This window comes from Nicotiana tabacum, chromosome 2 (genome assembly GCF_000715075.1).
Source record: "Nicotiana tabacum cultivar K326 chromosome 2, ASM71507v2, whole genome shotgun sequence".
NCBI lineage: Eukaryota > Viridiplantae > Streptophyta > Magnoliopsida > Solanales > Solanaceae > Nicotiana > Nicotiana tabacum.
In genome coordinates, this window is record NC_134081.1 from 95,597,996 (window position 1) to 95,618,830 (window position 20,835).

The 20,835-nt window shown below is 41.9% G+C and overlaps 1 protein-coding gene across 1 annotated transcript; it reads left to right on the top strand.

Annotated features, from left to right (window-relative positions):
* The first annotated feature begins 16,227 nt into the window (after positions 1 to 16,227).
* LOC107770812 (uncharacterized) lies at positions 16,228 to 18,438 on the top strand. The gene is made up of 2 exons (XM_075229278.1): positions 16,228 to 16,313; positions 16,904 to 18,438. Exon 2 carries the CDS (start codon positions 16,958 to 16,960, stop codon positions 18,287 to 18,289), a length of 1,332 nt encoding a protein of 443 aa, XP_075085379.1. The 5' UTR covers positions 16,228 to 16,313; positions 16,904 to 16,957; the 3' UTR covers positions 18,290 to 18,438.
* Positions 18,439 to 20,835: the final 2,397 nt, after the last annotated feature.

Consider the following 20,835-nt stretch of genomic DNA (forward strand, 5'->3'; position numbering starts at 1 on the left):
CAAACAATATAAACTGAACTTTACCTGGGGCCGACGGAAGAGGGCCAACGATGTCCATTCCCCATTTCATGAAGGGCCATGGGGACAAGACCGAGTGGAGTAGTTCCCCGGGTTGATGAATCATGGGCACTTTCCTTTAGCATTTGTCGCATTTTCGAACGAACTCCCTTGCATGCTTCCCCATATCAGTCCAATAGTACCATGCTCTGATTACTTTGTGGACCAGCTATTCGGCATCGGAATGATTTCCACAAGTTCCCTCGTGAACTTCCCATAGGATGTAGTTGGTATCTCCCGGTCCCAAACATATTGCCAACGGTCCATCGAACGTCCTTCTAAACATCGTTCTGTCTTCGGACAAAGTGAACTATGCTGCCTTTGTGCGCAGAGCTCTCGACTCCTTTGGATCTGATGGAAGCTTCCCGTTCTTTAAGTACTCTATGTACTTTTTTCTCCAATCCCAGGTTAAACTTGTGGAGTTTATCTCGGCGTGACCTTCTTTGATTACCGATCTCATGAGTTGTACGACAGTCCCCGAGTTGAGTTCGTCGTCTTTAACCGACGAACCTAAGTCTGCAAGAGTGTCAGCCTCGTTGTTCTGTTCTCGAGGTACATGTTACAAGGTCCATTCCCTAAATCGATGTAGAGTCACATGTAGTTTATCCAAGTACCTCTGCATTCGATCTTCTCGGACTTGAAAAGTCCCGTTAACTTAGTTTACCACAATGATGGAATCACACTTAGCCTATATGACCTCCACTCCCAAGCTTCTAGCTAGTTCGAGACCTGCAATCATGGCCTCATACTCGGCCTCATTGTTAGTCAATTTTATAGTTCTGATAGACTGTCTAACTACTTTACCTGTGGGTGATTTTAGTACGATGCCTAATCTGGACCTCTTCGCGTTCGAAGCACCGTCCGTAAAGAGGGTCGAGACTCCCGAAGATGTACCTGATTTTATCAGTAATTCTTTTTCAACCTCGTGTACGAGGGTCGGTGTAAAGTTAGCCACGAAGTTCGCCAAGATTTGAGACTTGATGGTTGTTCGGGGTCGATAATTAATATCCTACCCACTGATTTCTACAGCCCATTTGGCCAATCGACCCAAATGCTCGGGTTTGTGCAAAATATTTCGAAGAGGATAAGTTGTTACAACACATATTGGATGACACTGGAATTATGGTTTTAGTTTCCTAAAGGCGCTTATTAAAGCAAGCGCTAATTTTTCTAAGTGTCGATATCTAGTTTCGGCCTCACCTAAGGTCCGACTAACATAATAGACAGGGAATTGTGTAACTTGTTTTTCTCGGACTAGGACTCCACTTATCGCTATCTCCGAGACTGCCAAGTACAGGTAAAGTTGTTCGTCCACTTTCGGGGTGTGAAACAGCGGTGGGCTCGATAAATACCGCTTTAGTTCCTTCAAAGCCTGCTGGCATTCTCGAGTCCATGCAAAATTGCTCTTCTTCTTAAGCAGCGAGAAGAATCAGTGGCTCCTATTTGAGGATCTCAAAAAGAATCATTCTAGGGCGTCTATCTGCCCCATCAGCCTCTGCACGACCTTTACATTATCCACTACCATGATATCCTCGATAGCTTTGATTTTATCGGGGTTGATCTCGATTCCCCGATTGGACACCATGAAACCAAGAAACTTGCTCGAGCCAACCCCAAATGCACACTTTTCGGGGTTGAGCTTCATATTGTAGTTCATCAGTATATCGAAAGTCTCATGCAAATGCTTTAAATGACTCTCTGCTCGCAGGGACTTAATTAACATGTCATCAATATAAACTTCCATTGATTTTCCTATTTGTTCTTCGAACATTCGGTTTACTAGGCGTTGATAAGTTGCACCAGCATTTTTTAGACCGAATGGCATTACATTATAACAGTAAGTACTGTACTTAGTGATAAATGAGGTATTTTCCTGATCCTCCGGTTTCATCTATATCTGGTTGTACCCGGAGTAGGCATCGAGAAAACTAAGAGTCTTGTGGTCGGTCGTGGCATCGATCATACAATCTTTATTAGGCAATGGAAAAGAATCCTTGGGGCATGCTTTATTCAGGTCTTTATAATCTACACACATTCTAAGTTTGTTTCCCTTCTTAGGGACTACCACTACGTTTGCTAACCATTCGGGATACTTTACTTCCCAAATGGATCCTATTTTGAGAAGTTTGGTTACCTCGTCCTTGATGAAGGCATGTTTGAGCTCGAACTGGGGCCTTTTTGTTTGCTTCACCGGGCGGAATTTATGGTCCATGCTCAGTTTGTGAGTGGTAATTTCTGGTGGGATCCCTGTCATGTCGAGGTGGGATGAAGAAAATCAATCAATGTTAGCTTTAAGAAAATGAATAAGTTTTTTCCTAAGCTCGGGGGTTAGCCCCGTGCCCAGGTATACCTTTCATCTGGGCTGATGCTTGGCCAGTATGACTTGTTCCAGCTCTTTGACCGTTGATTTAGGGGCGTTAGAGTCATTGGGAATTATGAAGGATCGAGGGATCCAGTAGTCATCATCATTGTCAATCTCTTGCTTCTACAATTGGGTCGAGGCCGGTGTTTGTGGATGCTATTTGGCCTCCTGCTTTCCATTCGAATTCGATCCCTTCGTTGATGAGAGCGCCGATACCGGTATCACTTCATCGACTGCAAACATCTCTTTGGCGGCGGGTTGTTCCCCGTACACTATTTTGACTCCCTTTGATGTCGGGAACTTCAGAACTTGGTGAAGGGTCGAGGGTACTGCCCTCATGTTATGGATCCAAGCCCTTCCGAGCAGGGCGTTGTACCTCATGTCACCCTCGATCACATAGAATTTTGTTTTTTGGAGGGTCCCGGCCACATTCACTAGCAAAGTAATTTCACCTTTGGTGGTTTCGCTTGCCATGTTGAAGTCGTTAAGTACTCGGGCTGCAGGCATAATTTGATCTTGTAGGCCGAGCTATTTTACGACCCTCGATCGAATAATGTTGGTCGAGCTACCTAGATCAATCAAAACATGTTTAACTTGAATTTTATTCATAAGGACAGATATTACCAGTGCGTTGTTATAGGGTTGTAAGATCCCCTCTGCATCCTCATCATTGAAAGACAAGGTCCCTTCTGGTACGTAGTCTCTAGTCCGTTTTTCCATCGTGATAGACACTTTGGTGCGTTTGAATACGTGCCCCTGAGGAATATTGACCCCTACAACAATCATGTGGTCACGTGTTGCGGCTTTTCTTGCTCATTCTGTCTGTTTGAATCTCTATTCTTGAAGTGGTTTTTAGCCCTTCACTTAAGAATTCTCGAAGATGCCCTTCGTTGAACAAACGGGCTACCTACTCCCTCAGCTGTCTCCAATTGTCTGTTTTATGACCATGGGTGCCATGATATTTGCATATTTGATTAGGATTTCTCTGGGCCGGATTAGTCTGCAGATGTCAGGGCCACCTGATATCTTTGATGCGCCCAATGGCCGATACAATAGTTGATGCATCAATGTTGAAGTTGTATTCCGATAGTCATGGTGCTTCTTTAGGTTCAACATTTTTATCGAAACCGCTCTTACTCATGAGCCCTTGAGAGCTCTGTCCCCAATCATTTCTTCTATCAATTTTAACGGGGTTGCGTCCAGGCCCGTTGTTTCTCCGATCTCCACCGTATGGCTGATATCGATCTCTGTTTGACCGTGGTTCCCGATTAATATCCCTTTTAACTCTGTCGATGGTCCTGTTTGGATAACGGACCCAGAAGGATCCCCCAACTGGTCATCCTCGACCCTAATCTCTGACTGATATCGATTATGCACATCGGCCTAGGTTATAGCTGGATATTCGATTAAGTTCTGCTTTAACTATTGTGAGGCTATCGAACTTCGTATGTGTCACGACCCAAAAACCTAATCTGTCGTGATGGCGCCTATCGTGGAACTAGGCAAGCCGACTCATTTCCAAACAAACCGATATTTTTATTTCAAAGATAATTTCAATACTTTTCAACATAAAACCTTTATTTAAGGAGTTCAAATCAAGGAAAATAGAAGTGCGAAAAAGAAAAGCTCGATAACGGGGTGTCACTAGTCATGAGCATCTACTATAATCTGTCTAACAATATCAAGGCTAACTCAGCCTAAAAAATAGCTAAATACTACTAGAGGAAGATAAGAGGGAGAAGAGCAGGGGCTGCGACCGCCAAACAGCTACCTTGCTATCTCCAAGAAAATCTGCAACCAGAACACTCAATAACCGCTACCGTGTCCAGCTACACCTGAATCTGCACACAAGGTGCAGGGAGTAACGTGAGTACGCCAACTCAGTAAGTAACATCAATAAATAAAGACTGAGCAGTAGTGACGAGCAATAAAACATATAACGTTCATATCATGAAATCTCAGTAAAGTACAACATGCTTTAAAAATCAATGTTTGAATCAAATCATCTCGTTTAAATCCGGTTTCAGTAAAAATCATTTAAAGATATTTTCCCAACAGTTTTTCAAACAAAGGTTCAATGCAAATGTGAGCAAAAATGATGAAATCATAAACAGCCCCTCGGGCAAAACATCACTCATATACAGCCCCTCGGGCAAACCTCACAGTCACTTTTTCCACCTGGGCATACCTCACAATCACTCATTCCTCCTAGTCACTCAGCACCTCGGCACTCGGTACTCGCACTCAGTAGGTACCTGCGCTCACTGGGGTGTGTACAGACTCCGGAGGGGCTCCTTCAGCCCAAGCGCTATAATATGCATGGACAACTCACGTGCTGTAATAATAAAGTATGCTGCAGGCGGGCAGCTCCGATCCACACTCATCCTCACAAATCAGTCCCTCGGCCTCACTCAGTCATAAACCTCTCAAGCCACTCGGGCATTTCAGTAAAACAGGGCATTCGGCCCAAAATATTTATATGCATCAAAATAGAGTCATAAAACTGAGTTATGTGGTAAACAAGTATAAACATGACTGAGTATAGATTTTCAATCGAAAACAATGAGAGGATGGTAAGAAACAGCCCCCAAGGGTCCAAACAGCTTTGGCGCAAGGCCCAAACATGGAATTCAGCCCAATTTATAGAAATTCTTTCTAAAACATATAAGTATCATATAATTTCCATAAAATATGCAACTTTATAGTTGCTACGGGACGGACCAAGTCACAAATCCCCAACAGTGCACACCCACATGCCCGTCACCTAGCATGTGCATCACTAAAAATAGTAGAATGATACAAAATCCGGGGTTTCATACCCTCAGGACCATATTTACAATCGTTACTTACCTCAAACCGGTCAAATCTCTAACCCGCAATGCTCTTGCCTCTGGACTCGGCCTCCAAAAATACGCGCTAATGGAATGAATTCCACAAGAAAAACTATAAAATTAGACCAAAACCCGAAATTGGCTTAAACCTGGCCCCGAGCCCACATCTCGAAATTCGACAAAATTTACAAAACTAGAAAGCTCATTCACTCACGAGTCTAACCATACCAAATTCATCAAAATCCGACATCGTTTGGTCCCTCAAAACCTTAAATTACTTTCCAAATATTTCAAACCCTAACCCCTCATTTTCACTAATTACAATGATTAAACAACGGAAAATCACCATGTATACAAGTATTAGGGATCAAGAAACTTAACTCACTGATAGCCCTTGAATCACCCTTCAAAAAGCACTCCAAAAGCTCCAAAAACCGACTTGCAAATGGTGGAAATGAACCAAAATCGCGAAGGGTTCTATTTATGGTTTCTGCCCAGGTTTTTCGCACCTGCGGAAAAAAACCATCGCAGGTGCGGAATTCACTTAGGAGCCCAGCTTTTGCATCTGTGGCTCAAAACCCCGCGCCTGCGAAGGCGCACCTGCGCGTCTACTCCGCTTCTGCGAAGCCTGCCAAGCATCCCCCTTTCCGCATCTGCGCCCCAGGTTTCGCACCTGCGGGCTCGCAGATGCGACCTCCAACTCGCACCTGCACATCCTGCCTAGCCCAACATTGCCCAGACATACGCACTCCTTACGCGCACCAGCGGCCTCGCACCAGCGACTCTTTCTTCCGCAGGTGCGAAAATAGCAGTAGCAGCAGCTTTAACTGCATTTTCCAACTTTGACAAATCCGTTAACCACCCGGAATCACCCCGAGGCCCTTGGGACCTCAACCAAAAATACCAACAAGTCATATATCAACATACCAACTTAGTCGAACCTTCGAATCACTCAAAACAACATTAAATCATCAAATTTCCCTCGGATTCAAGCCTAAGAACTTATAAATTTCCAAATTCGGCAACCGCTGCCGAAACCAACCAAACCACGTCCGAATGACCTCACATTTTGCACACACGTCAAAAATGACACTACGAACGTACTCCAACTTCCGGAATTCCATTCCGACCCCGATATCAATGTTTCCACTACCGACCAAAATCGCCAAATTTCCAATTTTGCCAATTCAAAACTAATTCTACCACGGACCTCCAAATTACATTCTGGTCGTGCTCCTAAGTCCAAAATCACCTAACGAAGCTAATGGAACCATCAGAATTCCAATCCGAGGTCAAATGCTAAAGAGTCAAATTTTGGTCAACTTTCCCAATTTAAAGCTTCAACAATGAAATATTTTCTTCCAGTTCCTTCCGGACTCGAACCAACTAACCCGATATAACATAATATAGCTGAATAACACAAAAGGAAGTAGAAATGGGGAAAACGAGATTATAACTCTCGAAACGACCGGCCGGGTCGTTACATCCTCCCCCTCTTAAACATATGTTCGTCCTCGAACGTGCCCAGAGTTGTTCCAAAAGCCATCAAATCGTTGTGTAGCTTTCACATGCACATACCCGGGGGTGATCCCATGTCACCCTATCCCATACAGGTCCGATAGCACAGCATAACTGAAATTTCTCAATTTAACCTAGCCCACAAGCCTTCGAATCAAATTTCCAACATCCGAAATTTCCTATAAGATGAGAAGTTTGCATCTACATACCGTATAAATCTGAACAGTCTGTACCAAAAGCTGTAACCATAACTCAAATACTCAAATTCAAATAACGCATAGCTCGAATGCCCGAAGCAATGATTTCAAATCACAACATCGACTCAAATCAACCAGTGCTAGTAATAAACCTCATATCAGACAAAACCTCATTCTAAAACCTTCGTACACTGTCGATGATGAAAGAAACATACCAAATTCATAACCATTCATTAGACCAATAGGTCATGGAGTTCCCGTTTCTTCTACAAGAACTATAGCCAATTTCAAAGCCGACTTCCGATATTATCCTCCCAATTATACCACAATCAAATCCGATAGCATCCATTCTAGGCCCAATGACCTCGTCTCATCCCACACGACCACTCTAGTGACATGACACATCAATACAATCTAAAGCCACAACACGTGCAATCCGTGCACCAGATAGCAACATTCCAAGTGTACCCAATCGTAACAATGACCCAAACAGGAGAACCGTTCCGCAAGCTCGACGGGTACCACCTCGACGCAATGCTAAGAACACATCACACACCGCAGACCCATAACACACGAATCTTACACAAAGTATCATATTTCCACATAACTCTATTACGATACGTGACCCTATCCAAATACTGGCCCATATGAAACACCTCAAGCCACCCTGCTAAAATCAATAACCACAATTCGACATCAAGTACCCAAAGTGCATTACCATAACCACGGAGAAGCAAACGACACCATGCCATACAAAACCCGAAAGAACATAACCAATACGTCATCAACCAAGCAATATCCAATACTATTGTCGCTCAAATTCCGATGTAAGGCTACAATAGAACCGCACCATATGTGCATATAACCACGAATCACAACTCCTCATAGCATAGAAGAGTAACTCACAAATCATTTTAGAACACGAATAAGATTCACATCAATAAAAGGGCACATCCTTCAACAATAGAAGTATGGAGCCAATCATTCCGGCTCGGTATAGAATACACATCCTAATTGGGCCTACCAATGGCCCCCAAATCAACTATGGTCAGACACCAATAGATAAACAACCTCTGAAAGTCCATAATGACGGAATCATATTACCTTCTATCATCTGTCTAGCTCCGGCCACAACTTCACAGTCCACAACCATGAAACAATCTGCTCCTGAGAACCCCCAATCTCCAATTCCATAGAACACTTGAATCACCATATTTGATTCCACCTCCACCGCCCGAATTCCTAACACCTCTATCATACACAATCATCCCACGAGAAATACTTAAAATTCTTCAGTGCCACCTCGCAAAAATTTGAATATCAACAGTCGATCAACCAGGAGAGTGCCGCAATACCAGTGAAGTACCCATAAATCAAAACACATTGCCCCTTCTGAAATGTACACTCTCATCAAGCTATACCAGATAGTAATATCATTCACCTAATCATCGAAAACCGTTCATGCTACCTAAGAATTTATGTCCTCCCCTTCAAAACTGAACTGTGACCTTGTACATGTAAATCCTATTCCCGCACAACACACCACATCTATTATGCCATCATGTGACAAGCATAAGAATTACATTATCAACTCTGAGTCACTAGCAAATTACATACCTTATTAGTCAGAAACCTCTTTCTTGCTTCTTTCTAGGAGAAAATCATAACACACAACACGCTCCGTATATCGGTAAAAAATATCCGGTTCAAACCATGGTAGAACCCATCCTGAACACATTGAAATCAATTTGCACATAACCAAGCTACCTGAACTGAATTCCTCTAACTCCACCAAGCCACACAGGTTGCCAAATTCGAGAGCATTGCCATGAAACACCTGTAGATACTAGCCACATCATAAGTACCCAAAGAACCAATCATACCCATTACTGTGCTAACCCAACCTACTACCAAGTTGTCCTATTTCTCCAAGTTCTTGCTAAATTGCCTTCAAATTGCTACTTTTTCCTTGTTAGAACACTACTATCCTTAACTAAAACTTACCCCACAAACTCTAGCATAGAATCACGCCGCCCTAAGGCTTATAAGCCGCCGAATTCCCTTTTTATGTATTCCAAAGGCTCCACAACCAAAAATGCTTACTCCGAAGAGATTTTATGTGAACCTAAAACTGTTTCCTTCACCTTCTTGATACTGAAATGTATAATTCACAATGATATAAGATGCCACGAGTCTCAATACCGTTCAATGCAACTCCCAGTTTTCTAGCCATATTTATAAATCTTGAATCCATTAGAATTATTCTTGAGAGTCATCCACTCTACTCAAATCTCGAATTAACTGACCAAACGGACCGAAACAACCAGTGCCCCATTAGCACACCAACACCAAAGGGAAATAAAGAGTAACCCACATTCCTACGCAACCGAACAAATTCCCGCTCCATGTACACTACATTCTTCGTGAATAACCACTCAATTATTTTATGGTCCTCCTATAACCATAGAGTGTAATACAACTTGTGTCCAGAAATTCCTTTACCTGAGTCATCCTCGATCTCGACCTCTGCAAGTCATAACTGATTCACCAGTATACCCCAAACCGAAACTAATACGACCCATAACTATGCAATCAACTCGTCGATAGCAGACTCCCCCACTTAGCCTTAAGCTGCAATTATATAAAATTAGAACTCGTAAGGATTTCTCCTTCTCAATTACCAAGATCTCGCATCGCTAACCCGCCAGACTTCTCGAAGTCTTTTATTAAGCCTTTCATGAACATTCTGAATCTCCAGCCAAATTCACATACGCGACCTCCTACCGGGTAGCAAGTAATATTCCTCGCAAAAGCTTCATCAACATCACGCCACCTCTAGCTGCACACGGGAGATAACCCATATGTAAAATTCCTTACCGACATCTTCCAATAACACTGCACTGAGTGCAACGACCACCAAATCCGTAAATTCTCCCGAGTTCATGCTCACCCACCATTTGTATAAGTCTGCACTTTCCCTAATGACATCAACTGTACGTCAACAATACCTTCCGAACTCAAATATTGCACCTGGCACGATAATCAGATCTTCATGCCTCAATTCATTTCAAACACACTCCTTTCTGCCATATTCAATTTTCCTTTGTACACTAACCATCACTCCAAATAGAGTTTGCAGGCCGATTCACACACTAACACGATTCCAAACCATTCTACACTTTCTCAAGGTGCACGACTACCCTACTAGTGAATTCATATGCTAATCTGCCACTCTTACTTCGGTTAAATCATCTCCTTTAAGAAACTTCTCAACCTCTACTTCTCCTACTTGACCTGCTAGTACTTCAACCACCGCGAAACACTTCCCGTCATGTCTTCCCTCATACTTTGCTACCCAACTGCTGCATCGAATCGAAATGTATCTCTGTCGCACCTGAACCAATAAAAATGTTACCGACTGTAAGTCCCTTCGAAAATCATCTTTCTCGAGCCATCAACATCAAAAATACCCATTCGCAATCACAATTACTACACAATCACTTACTCTTCTTAAGTCCAAACTCATTGACAAGACATGAGAATTTAATTTGCCCCAAAATTTAACAACGCGAAAGATCCTTCAAAATATTTACACTCGAGACCGTACGTCACATCAAAACGAAAATCAAGCACCCAATGGCCTTCCTTTACATTTCAAGGAAACACTACTCGTCACATTCAAATCGTCTTAACACATCCCGCAGTTACATCATACTCATCACAAAAGCCATTTCACCGCTCATCGAGCCACGAATTCCACTCGTAGGGCATTACCGGACATATGAATCCAAATGTACAGGTTACAACTGAAGTTACCGAGCCAAAACTACGGTTTAAACCTAGCCTCAAGTCCTCCAGAGTAGCCCATCACCAAAACACATAATACACATCTCGAATCTCGTTCATAGAATCACAAGCCGACGATGCACAACTGATACCGAGCGCTCATGTAGGCGTACGGGATGCGTGGAATGAATTCAAAGAGTTATGTCTCAAGCTGAATCAATTTCGCACGATAGAATACAAGAAAGTGAAATTTTCCTAAGAGTTCTGCAGCCTCTCGAAGATAAGTACAGACGTCTCCATACCGACCCGCAAGACTCTACTAAACCCACTCATGACTCGTGAGACCTATGTAACCTAGGCTCTGATACCAATCTGTCACGACCCAAAAACCTAATCTGTCGTGATGGCGCCTATCGTGAAACTAGGCAAGCCGACTCATTTCCAAACAAACTGATATTTTCATTTCAAAGATAATTTCAATACTATTTAACATAAAACCTTCATTTAAGAGTTCAAATCAAGGAAAACAGAAGTGCGGAAAAGAAAAGCCCGACATCGGGGTGTCACTAGTCATGAGCATCTACTATAATCTGTCTAACAATATCAAGGCTAACTCAGCCTGAAAAATAGCTAAATACTACTAGAGGAAGATAAGAGGGAGAAAAGCAGGGGCTGCGATCGCCAAACAGCTACCTTGCTATATCCAAGAAAATCTACAACCAGAACACTCAATAACCGCTACCGTATCTAGCTACACCTGAATCTGCACACAAGGTGCAGGGAGTAACGTGAGTACGTCAACTCAGTAAGTAATAACAATAAATAAAGACTGAACAGTAATGACGAGCAATAAAACATATAACGTTTATATCATGAAATCTCAGTAAAGTACAACATGCTTTAAAAATCAATGTTTGAATCAAATCATCTCGTTTAAACCCGGTTTCAGTAAAAATAATTTAAAGATATTTTTCCAACAGTTTTTCAAACAAAGGCTCAATGCAAAGGTGAGCAAAAATGATGAAATCATAAACAGCCCCTCGGGCAAAATATCACTCATATACAGCCCCTCAGGCAAACCTCACAGTCACTCTTGCCACTCGGGCATACCTCACAATCACTCATGCCTCCTAGTCACTCAGCACTCGACACTCACACTCAGTAGGTACCTGTGCTCACTGGGGTATGTACAGACTCCGAAAGGGCTCCTTCAGCCCAAACACTATAATCTGCACGGACAACTCACGTGCTGTAATAATAAAGTATGCTGCAGGCGGGCAGCCCCGATCCTCACTCATCCTCACAAATCAGCCCCTTGGCCTCACTGAGTCATAAATATGTTGCAGGCGGGTAGCCCCGATCCACACTCATCCTCACAAATCAGGCCTTCGGCCTCACTCAGTCATAAACCTCTCAAGCTACTCAGGCATTTCAGTAAAATAGGGCATTCAGCCCAAAACATTTATATGCATCAAAATAGAGTCATAAAACTGAGTTATGCGGTAAACAAGTATAAACATGACTGATTATAGATTTTCAATCAAAAACAATGAGAGGATGGTAAGAAATAGCCCCTAAGCGTCCAAACAGCTTTGGCACAAGGCCCAAACATGGCATTCAGCCCAATTTACAGAAATTCTTTCTAAAACATATAAGTATCATATAATTTCCATAAAATATGCAACTTTACAGTTGCTACGAGACGGACCAAGTCACAAATCCCCAACAGTGCACGCCCACACGCCCGTCACCTAGCATGTGCATCACTAAAAATAGTAGAATGATACAAAACCCGGAGTTTCATACCCTCAGGACCAGATTTACAATCGTTACTTACCTCAAACCGGTCAAATCTCTAACCCGCAATGCTCTTGTCTCTGGACTCGGCTTCCAAATGCTCCGAGTACAATACCATCAATACGCGCTAATGGAATGAATTCCACAAGAAAAACTATAAAATTAGACCAAAACCCGAAATTGGCTCAAACCCGGCCCCCGGGCCCACGTCTCAAAATTCGACAAAATTTACAAAATTAGAAAGCTCATTCACTCACGAGTCTAATCTGCCCAGGTTTTTCGCACCTGCGGAAAATTGCACGTTTCTGCGCCACCACACTTGCGGAAAAAAACCATCGCAGGTGCGGAACTCACTTAGGAGCACAACTTTCGCATCTGCGGCCCAAACCCCCACGCCTGCGAAGGCGCACCTGCGCGTCTACTCCACTTCTGTGAAGCCTGCCAAGCATCCCCCTTTCCGCATCTGCGCCCCAGGTTTCGCACCTGCGGGCTCACAGATGCGACCTCCAACTCGCACCTGCGCATCCTGCCTAGCCCAGCATTGCCCGCACCTACGCACTCCCTACGCGCACCAGCGGCCTCGACTCTTTCTTCCGCAGGTACAAAAATAGCAGTAGCAGCAGCTTAAGCTGCATTTTCCAACTTCGACAAATACGTTAACCATTCGGAATCACCCCGAGGCCCTCGGGACCTCAACCAAAAATACCAACAAGTCATATATCAACATACCAACTTAGTTTAACCTTCGAATCACTCAAAACAACATTAAATCATTAAATTTCCCTCGGATTCAAGCCTAAGAACTTATAAATTTTCAAATTCGACAACCGATGCCGAAACCAACCAAACCACTTCCGAATGACCTCAAATTTTTCACACAAGTCACAAATGACACTACGAACCTACTCCAACTTTCGAAATTCCATTCCGACCCTGATATCAAATTTTCCACTACCGATTGAAATCGCCAAATTTCCAATTTCGCCAATTCAAGCCTAATTCTACCACGGACCTCCAAATTACATTCCGTTCACGCTCCTAAGTTCAAAATCACCTGATGAAGCTAATGGAACCATCCAAATTCCAATCCGAGGTCAAATGCTAAAGAGTCAAATTTTGGTCAACTCTCCCAATTTAAAGCTTCAACAATGAAATTCTTTCTTCCAATTCGATTCCGAAATAACTGCAACCCAAACCCGATGATTCACACAAGTCAAAGTACATCATATGGAGATACTTATGCCCTCAAATAATCGAGCGAAGTGCAAATGTTCAAAATGACCGGTCGGGTTGTTACAGTATGCTTAGGCCTTGAGTGAAAGCCTGAACGGCCCAATCATCGGTGACCGGGGGCAGATCCATACGCTCCATTTGGATCCGTGATACGAACTCTCTGAGCATCTCGTTGTCTTTATGTTTTACTTTGAAGAGGTCCGACTTTCTAGTATTGACCTTTATTGCTCCGACGTGTGCTTTGATGAAGGAATATGCGAGCATGGCAAAAGAATCAATGAAGTTAGGTGGCAAATTATGGTACCATATCATCGCCCCCTTTGATAAAGTTTCTCCAAATTTCTTCAGCAGTACAGACTCAATCTCATCATCCTCTAGATCGTTCCCCTTTATTGCGCATGTGTACTAGGTGACATGCTCGTTGGGGTCGGTAGTTCCATTATACTTGGGAATTTCTGGCATGCGGAATTTCTTTGGAATGGGCTTAGGAGCCGCGCTCGAGGGGAAGGGCTTTTGTACAAACTTCTTTGAATCCAAACCCTTTAAAATCGGTGGTGCCCCTGAAATTTGATCAACTCGGGAGTTATATGTTTTCACTTTTTTGTCATTCGCTTCAATCTTCATCTCCCTCGATTCAATTCACTTTGACAACTCCTCGAACATTTTCAAGATAGCGGGTTCGGTCCCTGATTCATTCACATTTGACCTCCCCGGCACTAGTTCGGCCCTGTGAACAACTTCCTGTGATGGCTCTCGGGTTCCACTCTACTCGGCGCGTGGTTCTGATTTTGAAGTTGTGCTATTGCAGCTTGTTGAGCCTGCAACATTTTGAATATTATTTGAAGGCTGATTCCGCCTTCTTCGCCGCCTTGTGCATTCTGACCGGTTGATCGAACGTCTCTGCAGATTCTAATTTCGGGGTCGACGCCCAGATTTGCATTCAGGGCAACATGGGAACTCACGTCGATGGGGTCTGCAACTGGTACTCACTTGAGGTCAACTGGAGGCACTTCGTTCCTGGGGCGTCTACGTTGTCATTTTCTCCATGAAAACCAAGGCCATTGTCGATGTGTGTGGGTACTACTCGAGAGTTCGACATGCTGATCCTGGAATCAAAAACACTTACAAGAACAAGTGTAAAGCAGTGTGTGTTACAAAAATTAGCACCATGCAATCACTATTATCCTTAGCCATGGTGGGCGCCAAACTATTTTCCCTTAAAATCGGATAACAATTAAATTTGTAAGTGATTTTAAGGATATGTGATTTCACTTGGCACAAACTAAGAAATATGAGAATTGAAGTTAGAAATTAACTGTAAAATGAAGCAACCCAATGCAACGTGCAACTTTGACCCTCGAGCTAGGTCGCCCTCGAACCAACCGAGTATATTATTGAAAAGCAAGAACTGAACAATTGAATAAGAGAGCTTAAGAGAGAAAACGTAATATATTGCTTTGTTATGCGTGAATGTGTCCTTACAAAATGATTGGAACCCCCTTTATATAGTAGAGGAGTTCTACATATGGTATAATTCTAAATACAGAAGGAAATCTCCTGATTGGCTAATCAACCGGTCTTGACTTGATACATACCGAGATCTCCGCCACAATCCTCGCCCGGTCACAGATTCCTCGGCTTTCTGTTATTCGACTTAGGAGGCTTCCTTCGATCTCGCTAGATCTCTATCCTTCTCGGTCTCGACCTTAGCTGGTATCGATCTCGATTGATCCCTGAATCATGAGCTAGGCAATGTTTATTCATATAATGATCCAATATAACTTGGGATTGGACCTGGTCTGCCACCCCGATCTCAATTAACCATACCCGATTTTGATCGTATACAATATGTGCATTATTTTATGCGTGAAATTTTTTGAAATAAAATTACTTATATTAATAATACGGGAATAAATCTATTTTAAGACAAAATACACTTAACATAGCAATAGGGCCACGTTGGCTACGATTCGTTTGTATTTTAGCTCGAGTTGGCTTGATTCAATTTTAATCATACCTATGGTCATCTTGACTCAATTTTGCTCAAAATTTAACTCGACTAGACTCGATTAAAGCTCGGACAAAGCTAAGGTCAGCCCAGCTCAAGCTCGATTGAGTCGTCTAATAATTAGTTTAGAACCAAAATTCATCAATTAAGAGCAATTATTAATTAAATTGATAATACGTTAATTAAATATGTACTACCCATACATTTGTAATGCTTATGGGTGCACCTGTCCAACACCGAAGAATGTTGTCAATTGTCTTTTTATTCTTGGAAAGAAGCAGTAATTGGTAGAAACAAAATACTGAGCCGAAGTAGAAACAGAAAAAGAAACAAGCAGTACTTGTCCCTTGTACTAAAATTCTTCCAACGGCTTATATACTTCGAATTTGAAATCAAGAACCATTCTCTCTCTCTCTCTCTCTCTCTCTCTCTCTCTACAATCTGAGCATTCGTTTGTTCCATTCTCTCTCTCTGCCAAAGAATTGGAGCAATTCTCACTATTACTCATTTTCCTCAAGAAAAAGGTAAGATTTTATCACTTTTCTTTTTGTTCATTCTCTTATCAGAAAATTTGGTCTGAATTTTGAAGAACAATTGGGTTTAATGATTCAAACTTGCACTGACTGAATTGGTATAATTGTTCCCTGTTTGGGAAGAGGGGAGGGGGTTGATGATTTGCAACCTTCATTGATCAATTAGTTGTGTTTCTGCACTCAAATATCTGATTTAATCTTTTGTTGTTTTATCAGTCTTATTTTGATTTTCCGCAAAATCCTAATTGTAGTTCTTCATTCTTCAATTCTTCTATCATCTGTTTTCTATGTTTCATTTTTCTGTAATTCTTTTTCTTCCAAACTGCTATATTGGTCTTCTTTAGCTTTTAACAAAATTTGATTGTTTTCCGTTTTAAGGAAGATATTTTATTGTCCTTCGGTCGTTCATCTTTTTTCCATTTATCTGCAGTATATCTTCAAATGTTGCAAGCTATTTCTATACTCTGGTGTTCTTATGATTCGAAATGAACTTTAAATTTTTCGATTGTGTTGGAATCAATGCAGACTTGCTCGTTTGTTCACAGTGATCTCATCCTTCCCTTTTTTCGCACTACTTGCAGGAAGACTACTCTCACCCCATCAATTTACTTTCCTACCTACCTTTAGAGTGTAGAATGATGGGCACAAGCTTCAGACCTATACAAGGCGGCCGAATCTGCCAATGTCCACCAACAGCTCTATCCAAATTGGACAAGCTAATAAGATTTGGCCCCCTCTATTGTATCGGCGAGGACATGAAATTCAAAAAGTTGAAAGAGGATGCGTGGCAGCACGTCATAAATAACAGTGGACAGATCTCTGAAAAAACAATAGACACATATCAGTCAACTATTAAAAGCTTTGAGCCAACTATCCAAGATATGTACATCTTTCATGATGGAGGAAGGTTGTCTTCGGATGAACCGGAGGTGAACAAAAACCTGGAATGTCTAGTCATGGATGGTTGCTTTTTCCTGATAGTAGTCTTGAATCTCTTAGGTGCAACAGCAAATGGCCTCCATTACTTGCCCGGTCAATTCATTTGGGGAAGCTATCTGTCTCAAATTGAGACACAGAGTTTGAAGAAGCTTTTTCTAAAGTCGATAATTTTCCCCGGAAATCAACTGCCATTTCTTGTGCTTGATGAACTCCTACGACAGACTTTCTTCCGAGAAATTATAACACAAAAAGTGAAATGGTACCCGCCGGAAGAAGACGTGTTGCTTCGAGTACTTTATGATTTGGTTGTTTTGCCGCTTCAACGGAATGCCGACTACTATGGTACATGGTTATGCCATTTTGAAGCGTGTGATTCATTTAAGGATCCCTCGAGTGACATACTCCATGAGCTTTACTTACGGTTGGTTGGAAGGGGACCAACAATTGATGAAACTGAAGAGGAGTGGGATATACTGCTGGACATGGGAGATGGCAACGAGGAAGAGAAGGAGAGGTTCTCGTGTGCCAAGGATTTGAACAATTCAGGGATTCGGTTTGAGGGGGTACAAAACATAGGGATAAAAGACATTACTCTACGCCGCTACTTTAGATGTGCAGTTTTGCGCTTGCCCATCTTAGCTCTCAACCAAAGTAACATTCTTATGCTTGAGTCACTGAAGGAATATGAGAAAATTCAGCAACTCCCCGAGCGAGATGTGACTGCATACTTGCAGCTTTTGTGTGACATGGTCCAAACATATAATGATGCTGCTATTCTTGTCTCACAAGGGATAATCCGTGTGAGTCCACATAGAGTCCATCAGGTTCCTCAATTATTGAAGAACCTTGCTCACTTGAATGAGTCTGAAACTCTTTTACCATTGAATAGTAGCAGCCTGCAGCTTGTGGGATTTAAAGTTGGACAATTCTTATTGTGGGTGAAGTTTTGGAAAAATGTGTGTAATGTGGTGGGTATTCTCACATTAATTTCGACGATTTTTGCCATTCTCCAGTATATAAAATCATGAAATCCTCCATTGGTTGCTCTTCTTTGGTTGGATGTTATGAACTTTAGAAACTAAAAGTGTATAGGCATAGATTGGTTAAACTGGAAGAGGTGTAATTTTACTGTTTTTGTCTATGGGCATAGAAACTAAAATAGGAATGTAGTGATGTTTACGGCATTTGTACAAACTTGAATTGTATTCATTGGTTAAACTGAGGTTTAACTTTGATCACTATTTTTGAAGAAGAGATTTTGAACTTCTTATGCTTAGCTTCTCTGCTATTTCTTTTATTCCTTATGTTGCTGGTGTTCTGACAAATTCCAATAGCTGAATGAAACAAATTCTATTATGCCCACTCTGACTTTTATGCTGATGCCTTCTTTTTCTCTTTAGATAACTAGTGTAAGTAATCTGCTTTTCTTTTGTTGCTGATCCTCTTATCAATAAGAAGTTGTGCATTCTCCTGACTTTGATCTGAAATTTACTTAGTGAGAACAGGAAAGGCTTCAACCTTTTGCTTCTGAACTGATTCTTGTAAGAGAGAGGGAGAAGAAGAGAAAATGGAGAGATACAGGCTGTGACAGTTTCTCTTCAAACTAAAAAACTCATGTGCAACACTGTCTTGCACATTTCGAAAAAAGTGTATGCAGATCCAATTGTTAACTGTTCTTCTATTTACCATTTTCTATCAATAGTAAGAGATACAGTGTTAACAAAGAACAATAGCCACACAACAGTCTCACAAAAAATGCCAGGATGGCGTGTACTAACAGTGCATGCACCTACAAGGTTTTAATTGAATCAAAATAATGAAAGGAAACGCGTGCAGATGGTAGGCTAGAAACTCGTGTTTTAGTTGTAGTTTACACTCTAATTACTTCATTTTACGTGTGTTCGAGATTAAATGATGGTGATTTGTACTTTTTACGTGTTTTATGCCTTAAAGGAATTGATTCCGAGTTAAAAGGATAAATTTGAGCTAAATCGAATAATTTGGAGCTTTGAAGTCTGTGTAAAAGCCAAAGAATTAAACCAGGATCGCATCCGGGGCTCATGGACCGGCGTTGCATACGAAAGTGGAAAGAAAGTGCAAGGGCTAGAACAAATGTACCAATGCGACGCATGACGCGTTGCACGGTGCGACACATTAGTGCAAATGTGCGTCAGAAGTTTGACAAGTTCAGAGACAGGGAGTTTTGTGGTCGGGCAAGAAAATGCACTACTGCGACGCACAACGCGACGCACTAACACAAAAGTCTGTCAGTCACGCGAAGTTCAGAGAGTTTACAACTGAGTAAACTACACTAATGCGACGCCTTAAGCGTAGCATTGTGCGACGCATTAGTGCAAATGTGCGTCAGAAGTTTGACAAGTTCAGAGACTGGGAGTTTTGTGGTCTGACAAGAAAATGCATTACTGCGACACCGCGTGATACGCATTATGCGACGCACTAACTCTAGAGTCTGTTAGACACGTGGAGTTCAGAGAGTTTGCAACTGAGTAAACTACACTAATGCGATGCGTCACGGGCTTTCTACCGGTACACACCAGTAGGTGCCGATTAACTGAACATAAATGAAAAACAAACAGATGAGATGAAATTTAAACAGTGTCAACAGTACTAGATACCTTATTCATCATATTCCATTGGCCAACTTGTGGCAGACAGTCTTTTTCTCGACTGTTATCATGATACTTGAGCTGCAGAAATACATACTCATTATTGAAATCCGAACTAAAATAAACTTTATCACTACACAAATCAAATTTAGGCAAGAATGGTATACCCAGGGGTAGTACGACCATCCCCCCTCAACCATGAGAAGAATCATTTTTAAAAAAAAAGCAGTGAGGAGCCTAACATATCCGAAGTGGAGGCAAAATAGGAGCCTCAACTTGTGCCAACTTGTCAATAATCTTAATGCCAAACTCCTTGGCATATGGGTTATTAGCGTAGGCGTTATGACGTACAACCTGACATAGAAACAGAAATAAAATGGAAGTTTATAAGCAAATTATCATGTCAAAAACAGTCATCTGATTGTAACAATGATCATCTGTGGTAAGCGTTGGAGGAGTTGCGATTGAAGTACCCTGAAGTTGAGATTATATATGTGGATTATTACAAGGCATTTATGGCTATTCTTCGCAATCAATGCACTCTTGGGATTCAAGACTAGTAAGACGTTGATGAAAGTTTGTTGCGGTAGTACTAGAAGGGGTCCGTTTAATTTTGATCCGCATAAATAGTGTAGAGAGAAAAGAGTTGTAACATGTTCTGATAGGGCTTCACATATTCATTGAGATGGATTTCGATAAAACCTGACGCTTCGAAGAATATGATTGATATTCTCTTCAGCAAAAATGGTTTTGTATTTCCAGAGTTTAAGTTCGCACAAGATCATCATGCAGCAGCAACAGAAAGGTACAGTTCCAAGATTTAGAGATTAAGGTTTGTTTTAATTTGCTCTAATATTGGTATGATGAGGTTGCAAGAAGCAGAGAGTCTTTTGCTTTGGTAGGGTAGGCCCTCAAATGATGTTTTTTGTGTACAGTGTGGCTAGCAC

Coding starts and splice junctions, on each gene's coding strand:
- LOC107770812 (XM_075229278.1), top strand. CDS start 16,958: ATGATGGGCACAAGCTTCAGACCTATACAAGGCGGCCGAATCTGCCAA.